Source organism: Alosa sapidissima, chromosome 9, assembly GCF_018492685.1.
Source record: "Alosa sapidissima isolate fAloSap1 chromosome 9, fAloSap1.pri, whole genome shotgun sequence".
Classification (NCBI taxonomy): Eukaryota; Metazoa; Chordata; class Actinopteri; order Clupeiformes; family Clupeidae; genus Alosa; species Alosa sapidissima.
Window position 1 is genome coordinate 3,416,344 of NC_055965.1, and position 20,226 is coordinate 3,436,569.

The 20,226-nt window shown below is 46.8% G+C and overlaps 1 protein-coding gene across 1 annotated transcript in view; it reads right to left on the reverse strand.

Annotated features, from left to right (window-relative positions):
• stx8 (syntaxin 8) overlaps positions 1 to 20,226 on the reverse strand; it is a 44,746-nt gene that overhangs the window by 17,487 nt on the left and 7,033 nt on the right. The window contains exon 6 of the mRNA XM_042102994.1: positions 19,394 to 19,486. Within this exon, the coding sequence (XP_041958928.1) occupies positions 19,394 to 19,486 (93 nt within the window). The remainder of the gene's footprint in view (positions 1 to 19,393; positions 19,487 to 20,226) is intronic.

Below are 20,226 nucleotides of genomic sequence, written 5' to 3' on the forward strand. Positions count from 1 at the left end.
TGCTCTGTCTCTTTGAGCTCTTAAATCCTGAGGGTTTCCCATTCCAGCACCACACTGCTCCCCCCAACAACCGTGAGTCACACATTAAGACTCATGCCTGTTTCCTATTAGCCGGCTGCACTTATCTGGTGCTATGTCACACACGATAGCCATCTGCAGCTTAATGTGTTTGCGCGAGCGGCGCACGGATAGCCCAGAGACATCGCCCGCACTTTTGTTCGAAAAAAGTCAACACTGTTTCCCAACTAATGAAGTCATCTGTCTGCGATATGACAACTCGGAATAGGTTGTGTCTGACAGAGGATGTTTAACAGACATCAAAAGAGGTGACTCAAGAAGAGTATGGATCAATGAGATTAAATCAATCATATTAGATTACAAGTCGTCCAAGTATAATGTTAGACATGATTGTAACAGACTGTAAACCTGATACCAATTCGAGGCAGTATCCATGGTGCTCACAGATGTCACATGTTCGGTCAAGCCCTGACTACAGCCTGGTCCATAATTACATATTTCCTAACACCATCAAAACAGGTTTGGGTGCCAGGCAGCGGCTCTACATGGGGAGTGGACCTGCATGGGCGCCCAGGCACATGGCTCGCACCCTGGTGTGAATGAGAGCAGGGGAGTGGTTTGTGTCAGGGGAAGGAAGTGTGACTGAGTGAAGCGTGGGGGAGCAGCTGGTTCAGGTGCTGGGATTTGTCACAGCGCCCTGGGAGGGATTTCCTCCTCTCTTCCACTCTCTCACTCTCCCCCTGTCTCTCTCTCTCTCCCTGTGTCTCTCTCTCTCTCTCTCTCTCTCTCTCTCTCTCTCCCTCCACAGAGCCTCTGGATGTGGTGTTGGGCGGAGTGCCACTGTGGCTGTCACACAGGCTGCATCATCGGGGCAGCGCTACAGGCAACATCCCCTGCTTCCAGCGCTGGACTCCACACACAGAGCTGTGGTGGAGAGCAGCAGAGCTGGGCGGAAGACCTTCTGCAAGTGTTTAGTGGATGTCAGGGAGCAGTGAGAGGAAAGTAAGCAACCCAGTTTGGGATTTTCAGCAGTTGTAAAAGAGGCTGTAAAATGTGTCCAATCTCTATGAATCAACTTTGATCACTGATGATCACTCGCTTGTCTGAAACCAAAATGCAAGTAATTAGTGATGGGAACTCTGGCATTCTCTCAGAATGGTAAAGACTGTATATTCAACCTTCACAAGATGACAGGCAGCCTTCAATCAAGCTTCATCAATAACATCATCCATCTTCACTCAGGACGGCACAAGCTAGTCGATGTGAGGCGGGTTATTTGCCCTCACCACAAAATCTTGTCTGAACTTCACGCCCCTTCAACACCCAGCTAATTAGCAGGATGGCTGAGTCAGTTCTGCAGGGACTGCTGTGGTTTGGGGACTGTTCTAAACAGCAAAACCCCCACTGGCTGCAGGACATGCCATATTAACCACGCACATTAGTACAGGACGCCTTCTCATGGCCGACCCCTAGGCCACTGCTTGTTTTTCTTGCCGATTCAAACACAAACTAGCCCTGCGCTAATTCCGTTGCACTTACTCAAAGGATTTTGCCTGAGGAAAGGCAACAAGAGAAAGAGCTCTGCAACTCACAAATGTTACCAATTGGCTCGAAGACTGGAGGGGGGGAAAGGGTGCCCATGCCAACCAAAACACACCGGCACTCTGTCGTTCCTGGAACTTCATTTGGACGGCGTACGATGGACGCACTCTTGACGCGATGATATAATTCAGGGCAATTACTACATTTACAAGAAGTCCTGCTCTGCTGTTGAAGTTTTCAAACCCCAGTCCTCACCCCTTACCCCCTTTAAAATCAGTGTTTTATCCACAGCGCATGCTGTAAACAAACTGGCCCAGCGGGCCTGCCGAATGAGGATTAGTAGGCCTGTACTTTCTGTCAAGAGTTTATGAGTTTGTAAACTGACAGTAAGCCCCGAGAGCCTCCATGATCCGGTGCCAATAGCCTGGAACAGCACTAGGGCCCAGCCCAGCACGGAGAGAGAGAGAGAGAGATTGTTTGTGTGAGCTGGGCTGAGGAGAGTGAGATAAAAACAACACACAGGCCGCACTCTCTCCCCTCGAACAACTCCACCCAGCAACGATAAGACAAGAATGGGAGACCCACGATTATTTGTTTAGGTGTAATGGTTTAGAACGGCAGGGGAAAATGCAAGCCCGTGGTGGGAATCCCATCTATGGGTTTATTTTGATCAGCAGATATGGGATCGGCCTGTGAGTGGGGATCAGCGTCGCCCGTGCCAGTCATTGTCCAAGTGTCAAACTTGGGCTCGGAGCCAACAGCCTGAAGCAAAGTGACTGGCACCCTGACAATAAAGGCCGCGTAAACTCACTTGTCCGACATAAAACATCTGTAAAACGAGTGACAACCTTACTTTCGAGATCTATGAGAAAATCATTTGGAATACTCGAAATATTCACATTATGAGAAACACACACGGGACTATCAACGACTATTTCGAGGTCAAGTAACAGCGCATTTATATACACATATACTTTATTGCACATTCCGCAGCCGAACTTGACTGAATCTCCACTGAATATGTAAACTGACATAATGTTGTGCTTGGGAACTGTGCAGTGTCTGCTTTGGCGGGTTTCATGAAACCTCTGCGACATGTGTCACACACGTGTGTGTGGATCACGGACCACATTTGCTGTTCATTAGACCCCCATGCATCAGAGGATGTGTGACGTGAGACATGGTCTCTGCCAGCAGACACAGAAATAACCACCATCACTCACTCAGCCAGACTGTCTGTCTGTCTCACAGACGGGGTGTTTAAGCAGGCTCCGTCGGCCTTCTACCTCATACAGCTACCAACAGGTAGGTTCACAAGGGAAAGAGCAGCATGAGATATGAGGGGGGGGGGGGGGGGGCTCAGTTAGATGAAAACATAAAACCAACTAAGGACAGATGCTGTGCATATGAGGAGAACGGGGAAAACAGCCATGCAACGATGACAACATGGACTTCCTCTGAAAAGTGAGGTGATGGAAAAAACACTTGTAAGAACTATGCGTCTGTATCGCTCTCTCATTCTGGTCAAGGGAATATGTGTTTGTGTGCGTCTCACACTAAGAAATACTTGTGAGTAATAGCGCACACTTAAATAAATAAAAAAGCCGCAGTTTCAGCCGGGGTGCCCTGTGTTTCCAGACCAGCAGTGTGGCTCTGCTCACATCTGCACAGATTCTCTTCACGGGTGAATAATTGGCTGTCATTCCTCCAATACCAATCACTCTTTCTCACGAATTAGTGGTTCCTGCAGTTGTTTAACTCTTTAACTCACTCGTGACGCAAACTGGCATGTGCTAGAGGTACACGATCGACGCCATCTCTGGGAAACCACCACTGGATGGGAGCGTTCAAGTCTCCTGAAGATTCATTGTTGCTAAGGTGCCCAGAAAATGGATGGTTGGTGGCTGATTTAGCCTCTCTTCAGGCCTGAGGAAGAAGCTCGTCCTTTAAAGTTTCCACTTCAAAGTCAATTTCGCAAATCGAAACCGTACCATCAGTGCTGCAAAGTTCCTGCCGGTTGTCACGGTAAGACAGGAAGTGAGTCAGAGGAACGAAGACGTACGGTAGGAGGGGTCAGGGGTGTCGGACAACTCAAGAGATCCTGATGAGATGGATCTGTCTGTGTCTGCTCGGGCTCTGTGTGATTCGTCCGTCACGCCTGCTGTCTTGAACCAAGCTTGCTCCACCTTTCCCGGACTTCGATGAGGGAATCCAATGAAAAAAATCACGATCCAATGAAACGCTATAAAAATGGACCTGGAGCACGTTGCTCTCCGAGGACCACTTCTGAATGTCTTGCTTTTGCATATTTTGTTGCCATGGGTGAATAAGAGGGAGGTGCCGGGGAACACCTGATATAATTGAAAACAATAACCCCCAAATCTCACGACATGTCATAAAAAGAAAACGACCCCTCTTAAACGAGGAAGGATAAAGTCCAAAAGTCCAGGACTTGGGGAAAGGGTGTGTTTGTGTGTGTGTGTGGAGGAGGTTGGGGGGGGGGCAGGATGGAAACTGCAACCAGGTTCTTTCTAAACCAAAGAACTATCTCTCTCTCTCTCTCTCTCTGACACTATGTGTGCAGCGACATGGGAAAAGCCAAGTTCAGCACCAGTTCCATATGGCCAGGTGCCACTGAACAATGAGGCTGTGATTGGGATGGGGGTGCCAGCAGAGCGGTTAGGCATGCAGGGCCTTGTCTCAGAACACAGAGCGACTTTTAGTGGGAGAGCCCGAGGACCCAAAACCCACACAACCCACTAGCAGCCACCAACACTTTATGACCATGCTGCTTGACAAACCTCACCGCAGCTAGGAGGAAGCAGGGCAGGACTGGTCTGATCTCCACTCAGAGCCCAGTTTATGGGCTTCATTGGCATTTAAAAAATAAAAAAATAAAAAAAATGTATTTTCAGACTGCGCTTTCTTCACACCTCAATCTTGCTCTATGTCTTTTTTACAAATATTTAGTTTTTCTTTCAGTGTTTGCTAGTGTTGAAATGCCTCTGACTCCACAGATGGTTTCCAGAAGATAAAACTTTTTTTAAATTTTTTCTTCAGAGGGGAATCTCTTAGCCTTGAGGTGTTGGAACTGCGGTACGTTCACACCATACCACGCTACACATGACGGGGCTCGGGATTCCTCGCAAACCAAACAAATCTGGACGCATTTGTCTTTCCCCTAACAGAGTGCGATCTGACACCCAGGATGATGCAGACGCTACACTGAGTTATGGGGTGGCGGGGAGGGGGGGGGGGGGGGGGGGGGGGTACTTTCATCTCTGGCCTGGGCTTTCCTGACCTCCAGCCAGGAACAACCATCCTGCATGTCAGAGACTTGACCATCACTCACCTCCACCCAGGGCCCCCGCATGACCCCTGAAGCCAGGGCTTAGCACGTAGGATTAGCATTTAGAGAGGAAATTAGCCCCGTATTGACACTGATATTTTACAACACAAAGGTCTTGCTCAAAGCCTTAACACTTTAACCTGGCCAAATCAGTACTAGTTTTAACAAGAAGGAGTTCCTGCATTTTTCCTGCAAAGATTCATAAACTGACTCATATAATTACGTTAATGTGTTGGTAACATTTATCCTGAGATGGATTATATAAATAATCTCCACGTCATTCTTTGTTGGTAAGGAAAATAACCTCCATTCATCCTTATTCCTTCTTCAGGAATTCTCCAACATGATTGGGGATATCTGTTATACACAAACACAAGCACATACACACATGCACACACAAGCTCACCCCCATGGCACGCAACGGGTGAGTATTTACACCATGTGAGTATGCGAGGAGGCAAGGTGGGAATATGCAGCAGCCTGCGCAGCTGTAGCGGCAGATGTGGTATGATTGCGCCGTGATGAGGAAAATGAGGGGGCCGTGATCGTTTACTGAAAGAGGAACCTCCTCTGAGGTATAAAACAAATTAACAAAATCTAATTGACATTATATGACTATCCACATAATCCACACCACCCATGCTCAAGCCGCAGCCTACAATCCAGAGCATCAACGGTCTGCTCGGCAAACCACCTCTGGTGAAGAGCAGGCCTGCTGCCATTTCCTCTAGTGCCCACTGGTGGTCATTTAGATCATACCTCACTTCCACTGTGCCAGAGGAGATTCTCTGTTAAAGCCTTGAGAAACTGCAAACACATGCTGAAAATAACAGTAATGTTGTCAATTTAAAAAAACAGAAAATCCTCTCAACTCTTAAAATCCTCTTAACTGAGGTGTGCCGAGTTATCTGGATCCTAAGCATAGAGAGGTAACAGTTGGTAAAGGGGGGTTAACTGTAAAAGCTGTCATATTCCGTTTTTTTTCCATTTGAAGATATGAAAGAGAATATGGGTAAGCAAATTCATGTAGGCGCGTGTGCGTGCGTAAGAGCGGTAAGATGAAATGAGCCGAGATACTCATCTCTGAACTCTGTCCTCTGCCCTGGACCGTATCAGTTTTAGGCTACTGTATGCCAAGGCCTCAACCACCGAGAGTGACAAACACCAGTGAAGCATGCGTCTGCCCACACTTAGGCACACGACCTCACACTGATAATGACCTCACACTGTTACACACTGAGCACGTACACAAAAACAGGGTCACAGATGAAGCAGACTCTGTACCCTAACAGTGCAACAACAACCTCCTCACCTCCTACCTGCATCTCCACAATGACCCAGAATAATACCAAGACAGCCACACTTCCTAATGCTTACAAGAAAACGGCTTGAAGTTCAGTCAATTTAGTAGGAATGAAGAATACTGTACATTTCCCTCATCACTGCTTTACTATGAAAACACAACGATTTTGGAAACTCATTTAAACATTAATATGTGTTCACACGCCACCGTGACCACACAGATGTGTTTGTGTGGAGCTGATGAGAGAGCCGCGCCGGGCTGTTGGGGAGGTGGCGTGGATCAAAGGGCTGCCGTGTTTGCGTGAGCTTAGCTGATCTAAGCAGCGCGGGCTGCTCAGCTGGCCTGTACGCTCTCCATGTTAATGGAAAAAAGGCTCATTTGGGAGGCAAAGATGGCTTTTTGATGCAGGGCAGGGAGGCCCGTTGTTGTGCGCGGTGGTGGGGCTCCTGGCTTGCGCTGTTTACTCGATGGATTTACGCATGTGGCGGCCACATCAAATAACAGATCAAATAGGCCGAGAGACAAAGAGTTTCCTCTTCCTTGAAACGCTTTCAGGAAGGCCAGCTTGATGGGCGGCGGTGGTTCTATGCGCTCTCCAAGTGCAGTAAAAAGCCCTCATGGGCCGCCCGCACTTTGATGGCGATTAACATCGGCCGTGACTGGCGAGCTGGTAGGCAACATTATTGCCATTGGCCATCGTCGCAGGTTTTCTCAGCTGTGCAAGCGGAGCATCACCTGACTGCTGATATGAGTCATCTTAATGGGAGATGAAAAGGATTTACTGCTTGACTTTGGCAGGACTTGTGGGGCGCCCCCATATACCGCAGGCTGTCCATTCTGCTAGCTCTGCTTCCATTTGAAGAAAGAAAAAATAATCAGGGTCTGCCTGACACACTTGGGCAAAAAAAAAGATTGAGACGGAGTCTTGAGCAATTTGTAGCTGTGCTGATTGGCCAGGCAGGTTGTGGTGCAGCTCAACTCAACGGTCTCCACTTGATTCAACTGTGTGCGCTTCAACTCACGACCAACAAAGATACACTCGCATTCAATTACACCAACAAATCTCTCTAAAACCTGCTACTATTTACTATAAATCTCAACATGTCCCCCCCCCCCTTTTTCGCCTGTTTCACAACAAACACAAATAAATGTCCAAATTAAAGGATCTTGACAAACAAATGACTCCAACCAGGCTAAAAGAACATGTGTACGCCTCGTGGCCTGCCAAAAAACTCTGGGAATCCCGTCGAGGGAGATGGCAAACAAGCTAGCGGATGGGATCCCTTCATCACATCCTCATGCACGCCGTGCAACGCCCTTCAAGAACTCACCAAAGACACAAGTGCTAATGGGGCATTACTCAATAGAAACGTTAAGAGACTCTCTGGTGCGCTCGCTGCTCTCCCGCCCGCTCTGTCAGCCCTGATGAATGACCAGTAATGACTCCCTGCTGTGCGCGCAAGGGCCCCGCCGCCACCGCCGCCATCCAGACAACTGTTCGCTCCCTCTCCCGCTCGCTCAGCCTCTCAGGAACGGCTATGAAATCAGTGGAAAATGACCATCGACGCTTTAAAGGCATTCACATGATCACAAGAGCAGCACATGAGTCTGCGCGTTAGCATGGACTGGGTATTACTAGAGACAGGAGCAAGATAAAATGCTATATAAACAGCGTATTCGGTGCAGACTTATTTCATGTGTTTTCAACAGCCTCTTGATGAGACCCTAATACATTTAATCTGTATCATCAATGTAAATTTTGGGACGACTGAATCACGATGATGGCTGATAATGGACTGATGAGTCAGAAGCAAGATTAAGCCCCCTCTGCTTCTGGCACGACGTGACTGATCTAGAGGCACTCTGTTTTTAATCAAATGCATGCCTTCAGCAATCAGCCTGAAACGTAGTTCAAACACGACCACACATTTGAGATATCAACATACTTTTACAGGCATATGGAGCAGGAGGGTCTTTAACTCGTTTCAGAGAAACCTGCTCTGGACCACATGGGAAACACTGGCTCGGCCAGGCGAGTTGGTTCTCCGCTCATTCCACGTGATGACCTGCACTAGCCCTGGAGGGAGTGCACCTCCTTCCTCCTCAACTCCGCTCCGCTCAGCTCTGGCATGCTGGCTGTGGGCTTCCAAACCGGAGTGGTTAGCGCTGCGTAAACAGAGAGGGGGATTTGTACCCGCTGTCACTCATGTCAGCTCCACACAGCCAAGCTCGAGTGGGCCAAGGTAGCACGGAACCGTAGGGGAATCCTTTCCACCCTCGCTCCAGGAGCGACCTGCCAGCTGAAATTGCAGCCTCACCACATGGCAAACTCACTCCCCCTCCCCATGCAATCTGGGGAGACCTCCAGGGAAATATTACGGAACCTATATTAAGACGTTAAGGCCAGTTTATGGCTCGAGCATGCACATACTTTGAAGGTTAGGCAAGCCTTTCTTTTAAGGTAGGAGATGTGAATATGCTCCCTAAGTGTGTGAGGGCATGCATGTGTGTGGGTGTGTGTGTGTGTGTGTGTGTGTGTGGAGTTATTCTGATTGCTGATTGTGTGGAGTTATATATAGCAATAAAATGTCTGATTGCTGTTGCTGTACATCTTTTCTGCAGTAGAATGCAGATGGGTTAACAATAATCAGATCAGATTGCAATCAAATGTCTAAAGATGAGTACATCAAATGTGACGAAAGACAATATTACTGCATAAAATGACACAAAACTGATTCATGGTTAGTGGTCACTTCAGGGAAGAAAACTCTAAAGACAATGGTATTTTTCCTTGTCATAACATCCATGTTTGTTCCAAACGGTAATAGTTTATCCTCTTTCCTTGCTAGAATACAGACGGAAACTGAAAGGGAGAGAGGTGACCGGGTAAAATCATGGTTCCGCTTCAATTTTTCTACTTCTCCATTTTTCCCCCTTTCTCTTCTCCGCTTATTAGTTTGTGCTTTCCCTTGGATAAAATGCACAATTGATCGTTTGCGAAAGAGCGCGTCATTGCCAGGCAATCTGGATGTGGTTGTTTGGTTGAGGCGGGAGGCAGGGAGCCTCTCCCACTCTCCAGGCCTGCCTGTGCACGCGGGGACATCTGGATGTGATCGGACCGGAGGCCCAGCAGAGAGAGAGAGAGAGAGAGAGAGAAAGAAAGAAAGAAAGAGAGAGAGAGGAGAGGGAAAAAAACTCCAGGAGACGAGGCGCAGATGAGCGGAGGCAGTGCGACACCTCGGCCCCAACGCCCAGCTTAGCGCCACGTCCAGCACTGGCCGAGCTCGAGCATCTACGCCGCACAACAGGGGGGAGGGAGAGCAGGAATCCAGGGGAAGGAGGGAGAGGAGAAAACAGAGGGACAGAGAGAGGAGGGATGGAAAAAGAAATCGTGGAAACATGACAGACTCAGATATTGTGACTTTTTTTTCAAATATAGGGTGATGGGCACCAATTTAACACCGTTCCATGGGCTAACACAATGACATAAATCCAAGGTGCATGAACGGTTCTAGCCCTCCCCCACCCCAAAAATATCTTGCATACATAAAATCAGTCCCTCACCTCTCATTGTGAGTTGGTCTTCATAGCAATTGTGACACACAATGGACTAACCCTGCTTAACTGACTTATGTTACAGCAATTGTGGTGAAAACTCCAAAAATTAATAGAGGGTGGGCACTGGCCCTCCTTTCAAGCAAAACAAAAACTTCAACGTGTAGCACAGGTAGCACTGGACTGTCCCACGGTGATGACACACAGGTAGTACTGGACTGTCCCACGGTGATGACACACAGAGCTGAGCACTGTGTGTTCTAGAGCACACACCACCAAGACTTGAGAAACGCTTTATTGGAAATGCAACACATTTAACCAATTTTCAGTTAAATGCTAATTTAATGACAAAAATATGTTCAGACATTTAGTCTATTTGTACTTGGGGTTCCACAATAATGTTGGTCAGTACAGCAAGCTTTCCGTTTTGCCACTTCAAGCAGAGAGAGACCTAATCAACCCTAAACAGAGGAGAGCGAAGACTCGGGGTGTTTCTCTTCCCAAAATTCTGCTTGTGGTTTCCGTAATACCCTGTTAATGCTTTCACTCTAGAGGGAAAACTGAAAGAAGAAATAAATCAAGTTGCAATCTGCAATACCAACCGTGTTGACCTACTCCATCTATCTCAGCCTCTAGCCTGCTGTCACTGCAGCAGACACATCAGGAGGCCGGGAGTTTTTACAGACTCACTGTGAAATGAGGTGTGTTGTTTAAGAACACTAAATTACCATTAGGGCCTGTGATTAGGCGGCCAATGGCTCTGCCTGTTCAATTCCTCAGTGTGTTGTGAAAACAACCCACTTTTAATCTGTCATCTCTTTCGTATTCCACTGCAAATTACAAAGGTTTTATGTGTGAATCCCACTATCACTCACGCCCATGAATGTGCCAGCACCTGCCTGCATCGGCAGTGTGTAAGTTCTGGCACCCGGTGCCAAAAAGGTAACAAGGCAAAAGATTGTTTCCTTTCAGCCATTTTCTGACATTTGTCCCAACACGCGAGAGGAATGCGAGCGCGAGAGGTGTGAAAGGGTCTCATTTTATACCGCACTCTGCCTCCATGGCCACAGAGTTTGCGGAGCTGTAGATCACTTCTTCCTGGCGTCTGGGAATTCCTGCCACTAGCTTTTAATGTGGGCCTTGCTGCTAACAACTGTCACAAGCCCACATTCGTTCCAGATGTAGCCAGCGAAATCAAAGCCAAGATCCACCGAGGCAGACTGTGGCCTGGCCGGCAAGAATACCTCCTAGAAGGTTTATGGCATCCATAAAAATAAAATAAAAGAGATATTCAGAAATCTGCAAATGGTCCCTCACCCCCCACCTCACTCTAACAAACATATCAAGCCTCCATTCTGTGGTCACAATGGGAACTCGATTAACTATCCAGCAAGTTAACTTTTCCTCCGACCTCAAAGAAACGAAAACATGCATGTGGTCTAGCTCCCAAATATCATTGCTGTTCTGGAAGCAGGACAGCCCTTAGAGGACTTCTGGGCCTCCGTTAAGAGAAGGATTAGAAATTGATTTACGATCCGAGAGAAAAGTGTTTGTTGGAGCTCCCCATCAGAGATCATCCCATTGTGGATTGAAATCACTAAACAAGAATTTCCAGCCGGTGACAATGCTCAAGGGCAGTGCCATTCTTGAACAGGTTTGCTCCATTGTCTGAGACGGCTGAAGCTGCCAAATCAGAGCTCCAACTAGATTCAGTCAGTAGGCATCCGGCCAGACCGACCACATGCGGAAACATTTAGACAGTCATTTTGGTATGTAGCTTTTTTTTGGGTCCAAAAACCACTACTGGCAGCACCCACAAGACCCCAATCGCAATATCTCCTTAATGGACATGGCTCGCTTGTTGGGGTGCAACTGGAAGAGCAGGAAAGACAGTTGTGCACTTGGAAGACAATGAAAAGAATGTGACTTAATCAATCGTGACTTTTATCACATTCGCTTGTAAATTCTTTTGCACATGAATCCAGCGCCGTCGTGGCTGCATCTCTGTCCAGCTGCAGCAGTGCATTGTTATCGCAGCAGTGCATTGTTATCTCGTCCTGACCTTTGCACATCCCCCGTCAAAATAGCCTCAGAAAGCGACAGTGTGCGACTGTGCCTCTGAATTGCAAACGACTCGCAAATTCTTGTGTCGTAGTTTAGTTCTCCTTTCTTTTCTTCCCCAGTCTGAAGGATGGCGGAGAAATGCCACAGTCAAAAAAGGCAGTGTCCATCTGCTAGGAGACTAAGGGGGTGTGATTGATGGTTCCACCTTCGCAGCGATCTTTTGAGCCGGGCCCATTCACATGCGTCCGTCTGGGTCTCCCTCTATGCCCATTCATCACCTCCCGTTCAGCTGAGAGAGCAGAGGTCCCGCAGTGTCACCGCTGGCGCCAGGCACCGCCGAGTGACACACTGCCTCACCCAGACAGATACCAGGGCAGTGCCGACAGCGTTTGGGAATGGGGTTTGATGGATAGTGGGTCTTTCCCTATGATGGCAACTAGGGAATCCCTCCCTGCTGCACACAGCGCTTGTTTTTTCTTACTTCATCACAGGAAGCTGTCAGTCGGGGAGTGGCACAGTGGCTAAACCCTCCCTAAACTCCATTCACTTGCGTCAAAGCAAGCCTTGTCAGTGGGAGAAGTTTATGTTTAAACGTTATTGGATCTTGTCAACGCTGAGAAAGAAAACGTCTTCATGAGAAGGCGCATAACAATTAGAGGGCTAAAAGTGAACGGAGTTTGAAAAAGGCAAAACTATTTCCAATGAATTCATACTATGCCGTAAGACCGCTCATTTTAAGACTTTTCACGGCTGATTAAGATGGAGGAGCATGAGGGCAATATTTCAAATAAAAAATATTTTAGAATAAATTGTGGAAAGATCTGCTGCCTCTATTGCAGACGTGACTCCACCACACAGCCTTGCATCATGGCCATGAGACACTGGATATGGCCTGGAGCTGCTCTCTGCTGGTTTTCCATCTCAAGCCAGGCATGAACTCTGCCAAGGTTGCCAAGACGGAACCGCCGCACTGCCGCTGACCCGGGACGGCTTGACGTTCTAAATATGAGCACAAAGCGTCGAGGATAGTCGGAGGGACAGCTGATGGCCCTGGAGGTTCTGGCTCCCTGAGCCCCTCTAAACGAGCCAGGACTTTGTGGTCTAATTTGAGGAAGCAACGTTATGATTGCAGACTGGAGTCAGGATATATATATATACAGTATAAAGTCCAGTACATGTTGTGATGTGTTGGTGATACGAATCAAAATATATGAATGAAACACTTTGATATGAAACAAAACACATAACTTTTAAATGAATCTGGCAGGTGCGGCAAGTGAGGCATTCGAAAGAAAATGTAATCTAATACCTAAAATACGAAATGTACGAAATAAATAACATTTTTAAAATATAAACAAGTCCAACTACTTTTACATTACCTCAAGTTAAATTCAAGTTAAATAGGCCTCTTAGAGTTGCGTGTACAATATTTTAGATATAGTTAATATAGTTTATATTTAATAAAACTGAAAAACTGGAATAGGATATTCTTCATTAGCAATACCTGATTATCAACAAACACTACTACAAATCATTTACACAACATATTTTGTGACCGCCAAGTCATTATCATTTAATGGGGTCAGTAACACTATAGGACATTACTCATGTAATGTCACAGTCTCACAAAGGAATACTGCCCCACAGCACAAATAAATTGGATAAATTATACTTGTGTAATTACTGTCTTTCATTCCCTTGATTACTAGCATTGTCGAAAGTACAGTATAACGCTTTGATCACACTGAGTTTTGCAATCTGATTATTTCCCAACATTGTTTAAAGCACACAGCGCCCTCTGTAACTTCTCTTCTCAACTTCCATGTTTTGAATAAAGGCGAAGCATTAATGCATTAGGCACAGCTGGAGCAAAGAGGGCCGCCAATAAATCAATTTCGGACTATACAGCGGCTTTGTGTGAATGCTAAACACGACCATTAGGATGGTTTATTTGTTCGGTTGACGGTTTCTGAGACTTCGAACAAGAGCGCCTTTCTCTGGGACCGCCCCCTGATGATGTCACTGTCTTATCGACGGCATGAACCCTTTATTCGGCAGAGTGTTTATTTGCCGCTCATTAGGACTGTAAACATGCTGATCTAGCGCCGAATATTAACACAGAAACCAGCTGTTTGGAAAAACACACAATTCTATTCAATTCTATTCATGCATGAAGCCACAGGAACATTAAGGAGCTCTCCAGCACATATGTCAATCCCACATAAACAATCCTTATGGATACCTACTGACAGCCCCGTGTTGAGCTCTTCAGTCATCTTTTGGTGTTGACACCCAGAGAGAAAAAGCAGAAGGTCTCAAATACTTATGAAGCACTCATGATGCACTCTCCACATTATGAAATGAGCTTATGCCATCCAAACACTGGACAAAAATACAACTCTGCTCATCAAATGATGTGGACCTCTTATCTGGCAATGGTAGCATCAGTTCCAAATGATGTGGACATACCATTGCCGGGCAGTGGTAGCCTCAGTTCCAAGAAACAGACAGAGAAGGTGTGAGCCTACACAGAGGTCATCGCTAGCATACCTGATGCATGAGCGCACTGACTGGAGTGGCCGTAGGAGCAAAGTCTATTTATAAAATATGAAAAAGAAGTGGAGGGGAAAAGCGGACAGGAGAGCGGTGACTAATTCCTGTGGAAGGTTTCTGTGTGGGGAAGTTTGAGGAGCTGGCTTAGATGGAAACTCATGTTGATTAAATAACATCAAACGGCCCAGAGAGAGAGTGTGGAAAATATATGAACTCATCTATCCGTTTGATTGGTCCAAATCTACCATGAAAAGCCACCGATGAGGCCTATAATAACCAAGACCGATCAGAAAACAGGGCTAAAGACGTCTGTTTAAATACAGACAACAATTGGCCTTAAAGTTCCTAACCTACCATGTAAGCGATCTGCCATGGAGCCCCTCATTCTGGCTGCACATCTATAAAAGTGAGCGCTGAGCGCAAGTGTGTGTTAGCGATTACCCAGAAAGTAACCTTCTATCCTAATTCTGCCAGTGACATGGAAAAGTCGCTGTAGTTTCTGATGACCTAGCTTACCTAAGCTGCGTAAGCTGCGTAAGCCCCCCCCCCCCCCCCCCAAGGAGGACTTTTACAAGGCTGTCAGTCACTAAAAATTTGAGGACTTCACCCTGTGCTGACATGGGCTGATGTCATTGTTCCAGGCCAAAATCTGAGAAACATCAACACTAATAAAGTGAAACTATGTTGATCTTAGCAGCTAAAAAGCTACACCAAGTTGATAGAAGACATTTTAGTTATACACAGAGGACTATTTCCTGCCACACTGAATTTGGAAATAAAAACAAAACAGCGTTGTTATGCAACACAAGTGTAGCTGCAGATAGCGTGCACACAGTGAGTCATTATTATTTTCAGGGAACAGTTTTGAATGATTTCATTACAGCTGTAAACTTCACCAGCTTTGAAAAAAAATATCTCCAGGCACAGGTGAAGTATGTTTAGACAAACCCATTCTTTTGGATAAACCAATTCCTTTTTGTATGTTTGGACAAACCAACTCTTGTTCTTATGTTTGGATTAACCTATTGTTTTGAAACAATTCCCCCTCTGGCAAAGAACAAAGTTTCTAATGAAGGCAAACAAAAACCTTAATACCAATAGAGGCCACTGCTACTTCAGCTTCAGCTTTCTTTTCTTCCTGCTCTTCCCTCTCTCATCCCCTCTTCCCCCTCTCTAATCAAGCTCTGCCGTGTCAGCCTCGGACAAATGGATGGCCACTTTCTAAAGCTGGGTGATGCCAAAGGTTATTTTCCAGTTCAGATGAAGCTTTCCCCTTCTGGACACTGTGGCCATGAGTTTACCTGAGAAGATCTGGCCTTCAGATTGTTTTTAAGATACATTGTCCACCGTTACTAATAATTTATATATAGTCATTTTCTTAGCTTTTCTCTATTGAAATTTAAATCATGCCCTCTACAAAACAAAGGAGTCTCTCTCTCGGTCTCTCTCGGTCTCTCGGTCTCTCTCTCTCTCTCTCTCTGCTTGGCTAGTCACCTTAACCTCTCACCTCAGCACAGGTCCCTTCCCAAAAAAGGAGTGAAAGTACAGCCAAACGTAGCTCAGCTCAGGGACGGGTCTGCCGCAAAGAACTTAATCTATTTATAGGGAAACAGCGGCAGGCAGGACTGAAATCTCAGAGAACACAGGGGGGAAAAAAAGATTATTTGTGAGAGATGGGGTGGCTGGGTGGATGGGATGCAGACGCGGCGAAAGGACAAAGGGGTTACGGGCAACTGTCAAATCAAAACCAGAGTCTCGCCATTCCATCTTTATATAACTTAAATCCATTTCCCTCTTCTCTCCAGAAGCATTATGCTATCCAGTTTCTTTTTTACATTGTTGACTCCGTCACTTAATACAAAGTCTGAAGCTCAGCATATGCCAAAGCTGTCTGAAGCCATTACCCAAGAAACAGAAGAATTTTATTTCAGGAACATCTGAAACCTGCCCTTTAAAAAACTACATCCACTAGGTTGTATGGGAGTGCCGACAGTTCAGACTGATCCACTTCATCAGGCCAATCAGGAACTCAACCACTTATTAAACAGTCAAACGACAGTGTAAATATCTGCCTACTAATTTACAGTGAATCCATTTCACAGCTTTGCTACAACTACTCCCTTTAAGCTAGTCCGACTCACTGGGCTTTAACAACATGATGAGTAGCCCCAGAACCAGCATGGTGGAAGAACCCCCCCCCCCCCCCCCCCCTCTCCTGCTCCACCCAGGGGGCAGTGGGCCACCCCACTTCTAAATCACTCCCCTCAGCCAGCAGCGGTCAGCAGGATGGCGTTTGAACTCCTCTCAGCCACCGCCGTGATATATCCTCCCTGTTTCCACCTGTGTCCATGCTTCAAGGAGCCAACGTCTTTCCCATAAGTCACAGGGAGCACGGGGGGGATAGGGGGAAGGGTGGGGTGGGGTGGGGGGTGGTGGGGTGAGGCAACACTGGCTCTGATGAGTAATGGGCTTTGCATCGCTGAACCTTGTGAGCTCTACATGCAGCCATGTACATTTGAAACTGTGGTGGCAGGGGGGGGTCAGCAAGGCAAGGAGCTGTGAGCTGACCAGCAAACCAGCACTCAGTGTCTCTCGACTGAGCGGGTAAGCTCAACACTTCTGGAGACAACAAAAGAAGTCTCATCAAAAATAACACAAAAAAAAGAATGCATTTCAAAAAGCCCTGACTAAAATCTGTTTTTTTTTCTTTTCACGTCTAGGTTTCCATAGCTCCAGCAGGACTACGATGCGACGACAGGCTATGAAGGGCGGCGCTTTTTTCGGAAAAGGGCTCCTGCCTCTGCGACGGTAACGAGCCAAAGGGCACTGGTGGGACTGCATGCTAGAGCAGCAGAGCCACTTTCGATCAGGCCTGAAGTGTTCACTTGCGGCGGGGCCGATGCGTTCTCAGTTACAGCACTCCTCTGCCACTCTCTTGTTATTGGAAACACTGACGCCATGCGAGAGCAGAGACACGCGCTGGAGCATTAAGGCAAATGACTCCCCCTCCACCCCCCCCCCCCCCCGCCCCCCTCGCTCAATATGGGTAAAAGGAGAGCTGGCTAAAACAATCCCTGTGTACCCTTTTTATTTTTATTTTTTTCCCCCTCAATCGCCGAGGTGGATCAGTGGCTGCGTGTGGAAGCTGAAAGCCTCTCCTTTTTCCCAGCAGCGCAGCGTTTCACTTCCAGTCCCAAGGTCACCATTTTCAGAGCACTCGATTGGATTTGATGGCTGGACAAATGACAACTATGCCAAAAAAGGGACTCAAACAGTCAAATGACCATCGCGTTCAATCTCCATTTGATACTCATGAGGACTCTGAGAGATAGAGGCTGGTGCTGTGGAGCGAGGCAGTGACCAGCTCTTCTGCCCTGTGCTGGGGGAGAGAGAGAGAGAAAGAAAGAGAGAGAGAGAGAGAGGGGACCTCCACTGGGCCTGAGTCTGGGCTCTTCAGGGAGAACACCAATCATGTCATCACTTTTGCGCTCGGAGGAGAAAGAAAAGCACCATTTAGATGAATAGGCCACTGTAATTATGCTGATCCCCTGGGCTGTGGCATTGTAGTGCACCTGTGCAATGCCAAGAAAAGCAACCAGGAACTTATGAACTCCACACTGTATTCTCTCATCGGCTGTCCTGTTCTCTGCTGCCTAATTCCTATTTTCTTTGCCTGTGTGTGTGTGTGTGTGTGTGTGTGTGTGTGTGTGTGTGTGTGTGTGTGTGTGTGTGTGTGTATGCGTTTGTGTGTGTGTGTGTGTGTATGCGTTTGTGTGTGCGTGTGTGTGTGTGTGTGTGACTTCAAGCAAAGTCAGAGCTTCTCCTGTCACCTCATGATTTGTTCTGTTAGATACATTAGCAAGGAGAGTTCTATTTGAAATCACTTACTGGCCAGGATTGTTGAAAACAGACAGTGTTGAAATGAATGATCATGATTTAAGTTCCGATCTGCAATCTATAACTGTCCCACAGGAAGCCTTTTGAATGAAAGGGGGTGTGTACTGGGTATTGTTTCAACCCAAAAGAAATGAACATGCCGTTGTTTCTTTCTCATAAATTGTCATACAATCTCTTAGTCATTAATGGCCTTTTATGGTAAGTGTGAGAGAAATAATGACCATTACATGTCAACAAAAAAACAATAATTCACTGATAATTATTATGTGTAATTAACTATGAGGAGGCCAGAGGGGAATGATCTAAGAGACCTTTCGAGGTTGCAGTCCATTACTTCATGTGGTCTCTAGGCCCTTCAATCTGGGTTGGACCCTAGTAAGAGTTTCTCGCTCCCTATCTTTCACCACATTCCCATTTGTCTTAGATGTCTGGACATCACTGGACATTTCACTTTGACAAACTACTAGTGATGAGGCCTGACATATTAGTGTTCCAGATATGAAGTCAAAAAGGCAGAGAAGGTGATTTATTAGCCGTTGTGACTGCCGTTGTGTCTTTCCTGTCCTGCAGTCTTGGATGTCGGGGTGACCCTGAGAGGGTCCGAGCTGTGACTGTACCAGCGGACAGACAGGTGACCAGCCTGAGGGACGCAGAGGCGGCCGGCCTCCTGTGACACCGGGCGGTATTTATGGGAATCAGGCCAGCGCGTTGTGGAGGAGAACGACACACACTACTGGACTGCACTCTTTCCTTTCCACTCTTTCCTTTTCCTCTGCTAGTCTTCTACACACATACGGTAGAGCTCTCACTGGGCCTGCTGCAGGAGAGACCTGCTCTCTCTGCTGACCCCACGGGCCAAGCTGACGTAGGAACTGCAGACTTCTGATCTCCTGACTCACAGATTGCGCTCACGTGACTTTCTCTTCCTCATGAACAGAACGCTGCTCCATCTGCTCCATCTGTATCTGCTCTTTCCATTTCTGTCAGCGTGAGGGGGAAGTAGTCAGGGGTGAGGGACGCCCGTTCTGACCACTCAAGTTTCTAATTGTTTTCCGACACAGAAGCATCTCTCCTACAGTGGTCGTGAGTGACCACTGCTATCATGCACTTACCATTCTGCTCGTCCAGCTCGTTGCCGATCTCCTGGCCCATCTGTTTCTGTCGGCTGATGACGGCTGCCAGGGCGTCCAGACCTGCGTCTTGGGCTGTGGAGGAAAACACAGCAGGGACAAGGCCTCAGCACATCCTGACATCAACCACGTTTCCATGCAAACCATATTCCGATTAAGGACCATATTCTGGTTATGCAATATTCAGAATAAGATGTTTCCATGTAGCAGACACGAACTTCCCATTATTCCCGTTTACATGTTAATCAGCATATTATGCTGAATAAAGCAGCGACGTGCAGTATAAGTAGTATCTGCATCATGATGTCTCAACGGTCTCTGTCCCTGAATTCCATTCATGACCGCAAAACAGGCGTATTTGCCCAGATTAGCTGTTGTTTTGCATTTTAGCCTTATAATAGGCCACTTTCAGGGGTTTTCACCGATTCTTCATCTGTCAGCAGTGCGCGAATGAGCATTACAATGCTTCCACCCATCAATACATTCCATCTTAACATTAAAACTTTCAGGTTTTTTACCTAAATTGACCTCGTCTTCACTTTAGACGTGCAAACTTTTTGCCACACTTTTCTCTATGTTTGCCAAGTGTCGGGGCATCAATACAAGCGACCAAAATGGAATTTAATATTCCGAAATGGGCATTTTCCGACTAATGTGTTTCCATGCCACAATATTCCGGTTAAAAGAGGCATATGCTAGAGGTGTTATTCCGGTGTTTAGTATTCAGAATATGACCTAATTCGGGTAATGGCAATAAAGTGTTTACATGACTCATGCGCATTTGGAATATTGTCATTATTCCGAATAAAATATGA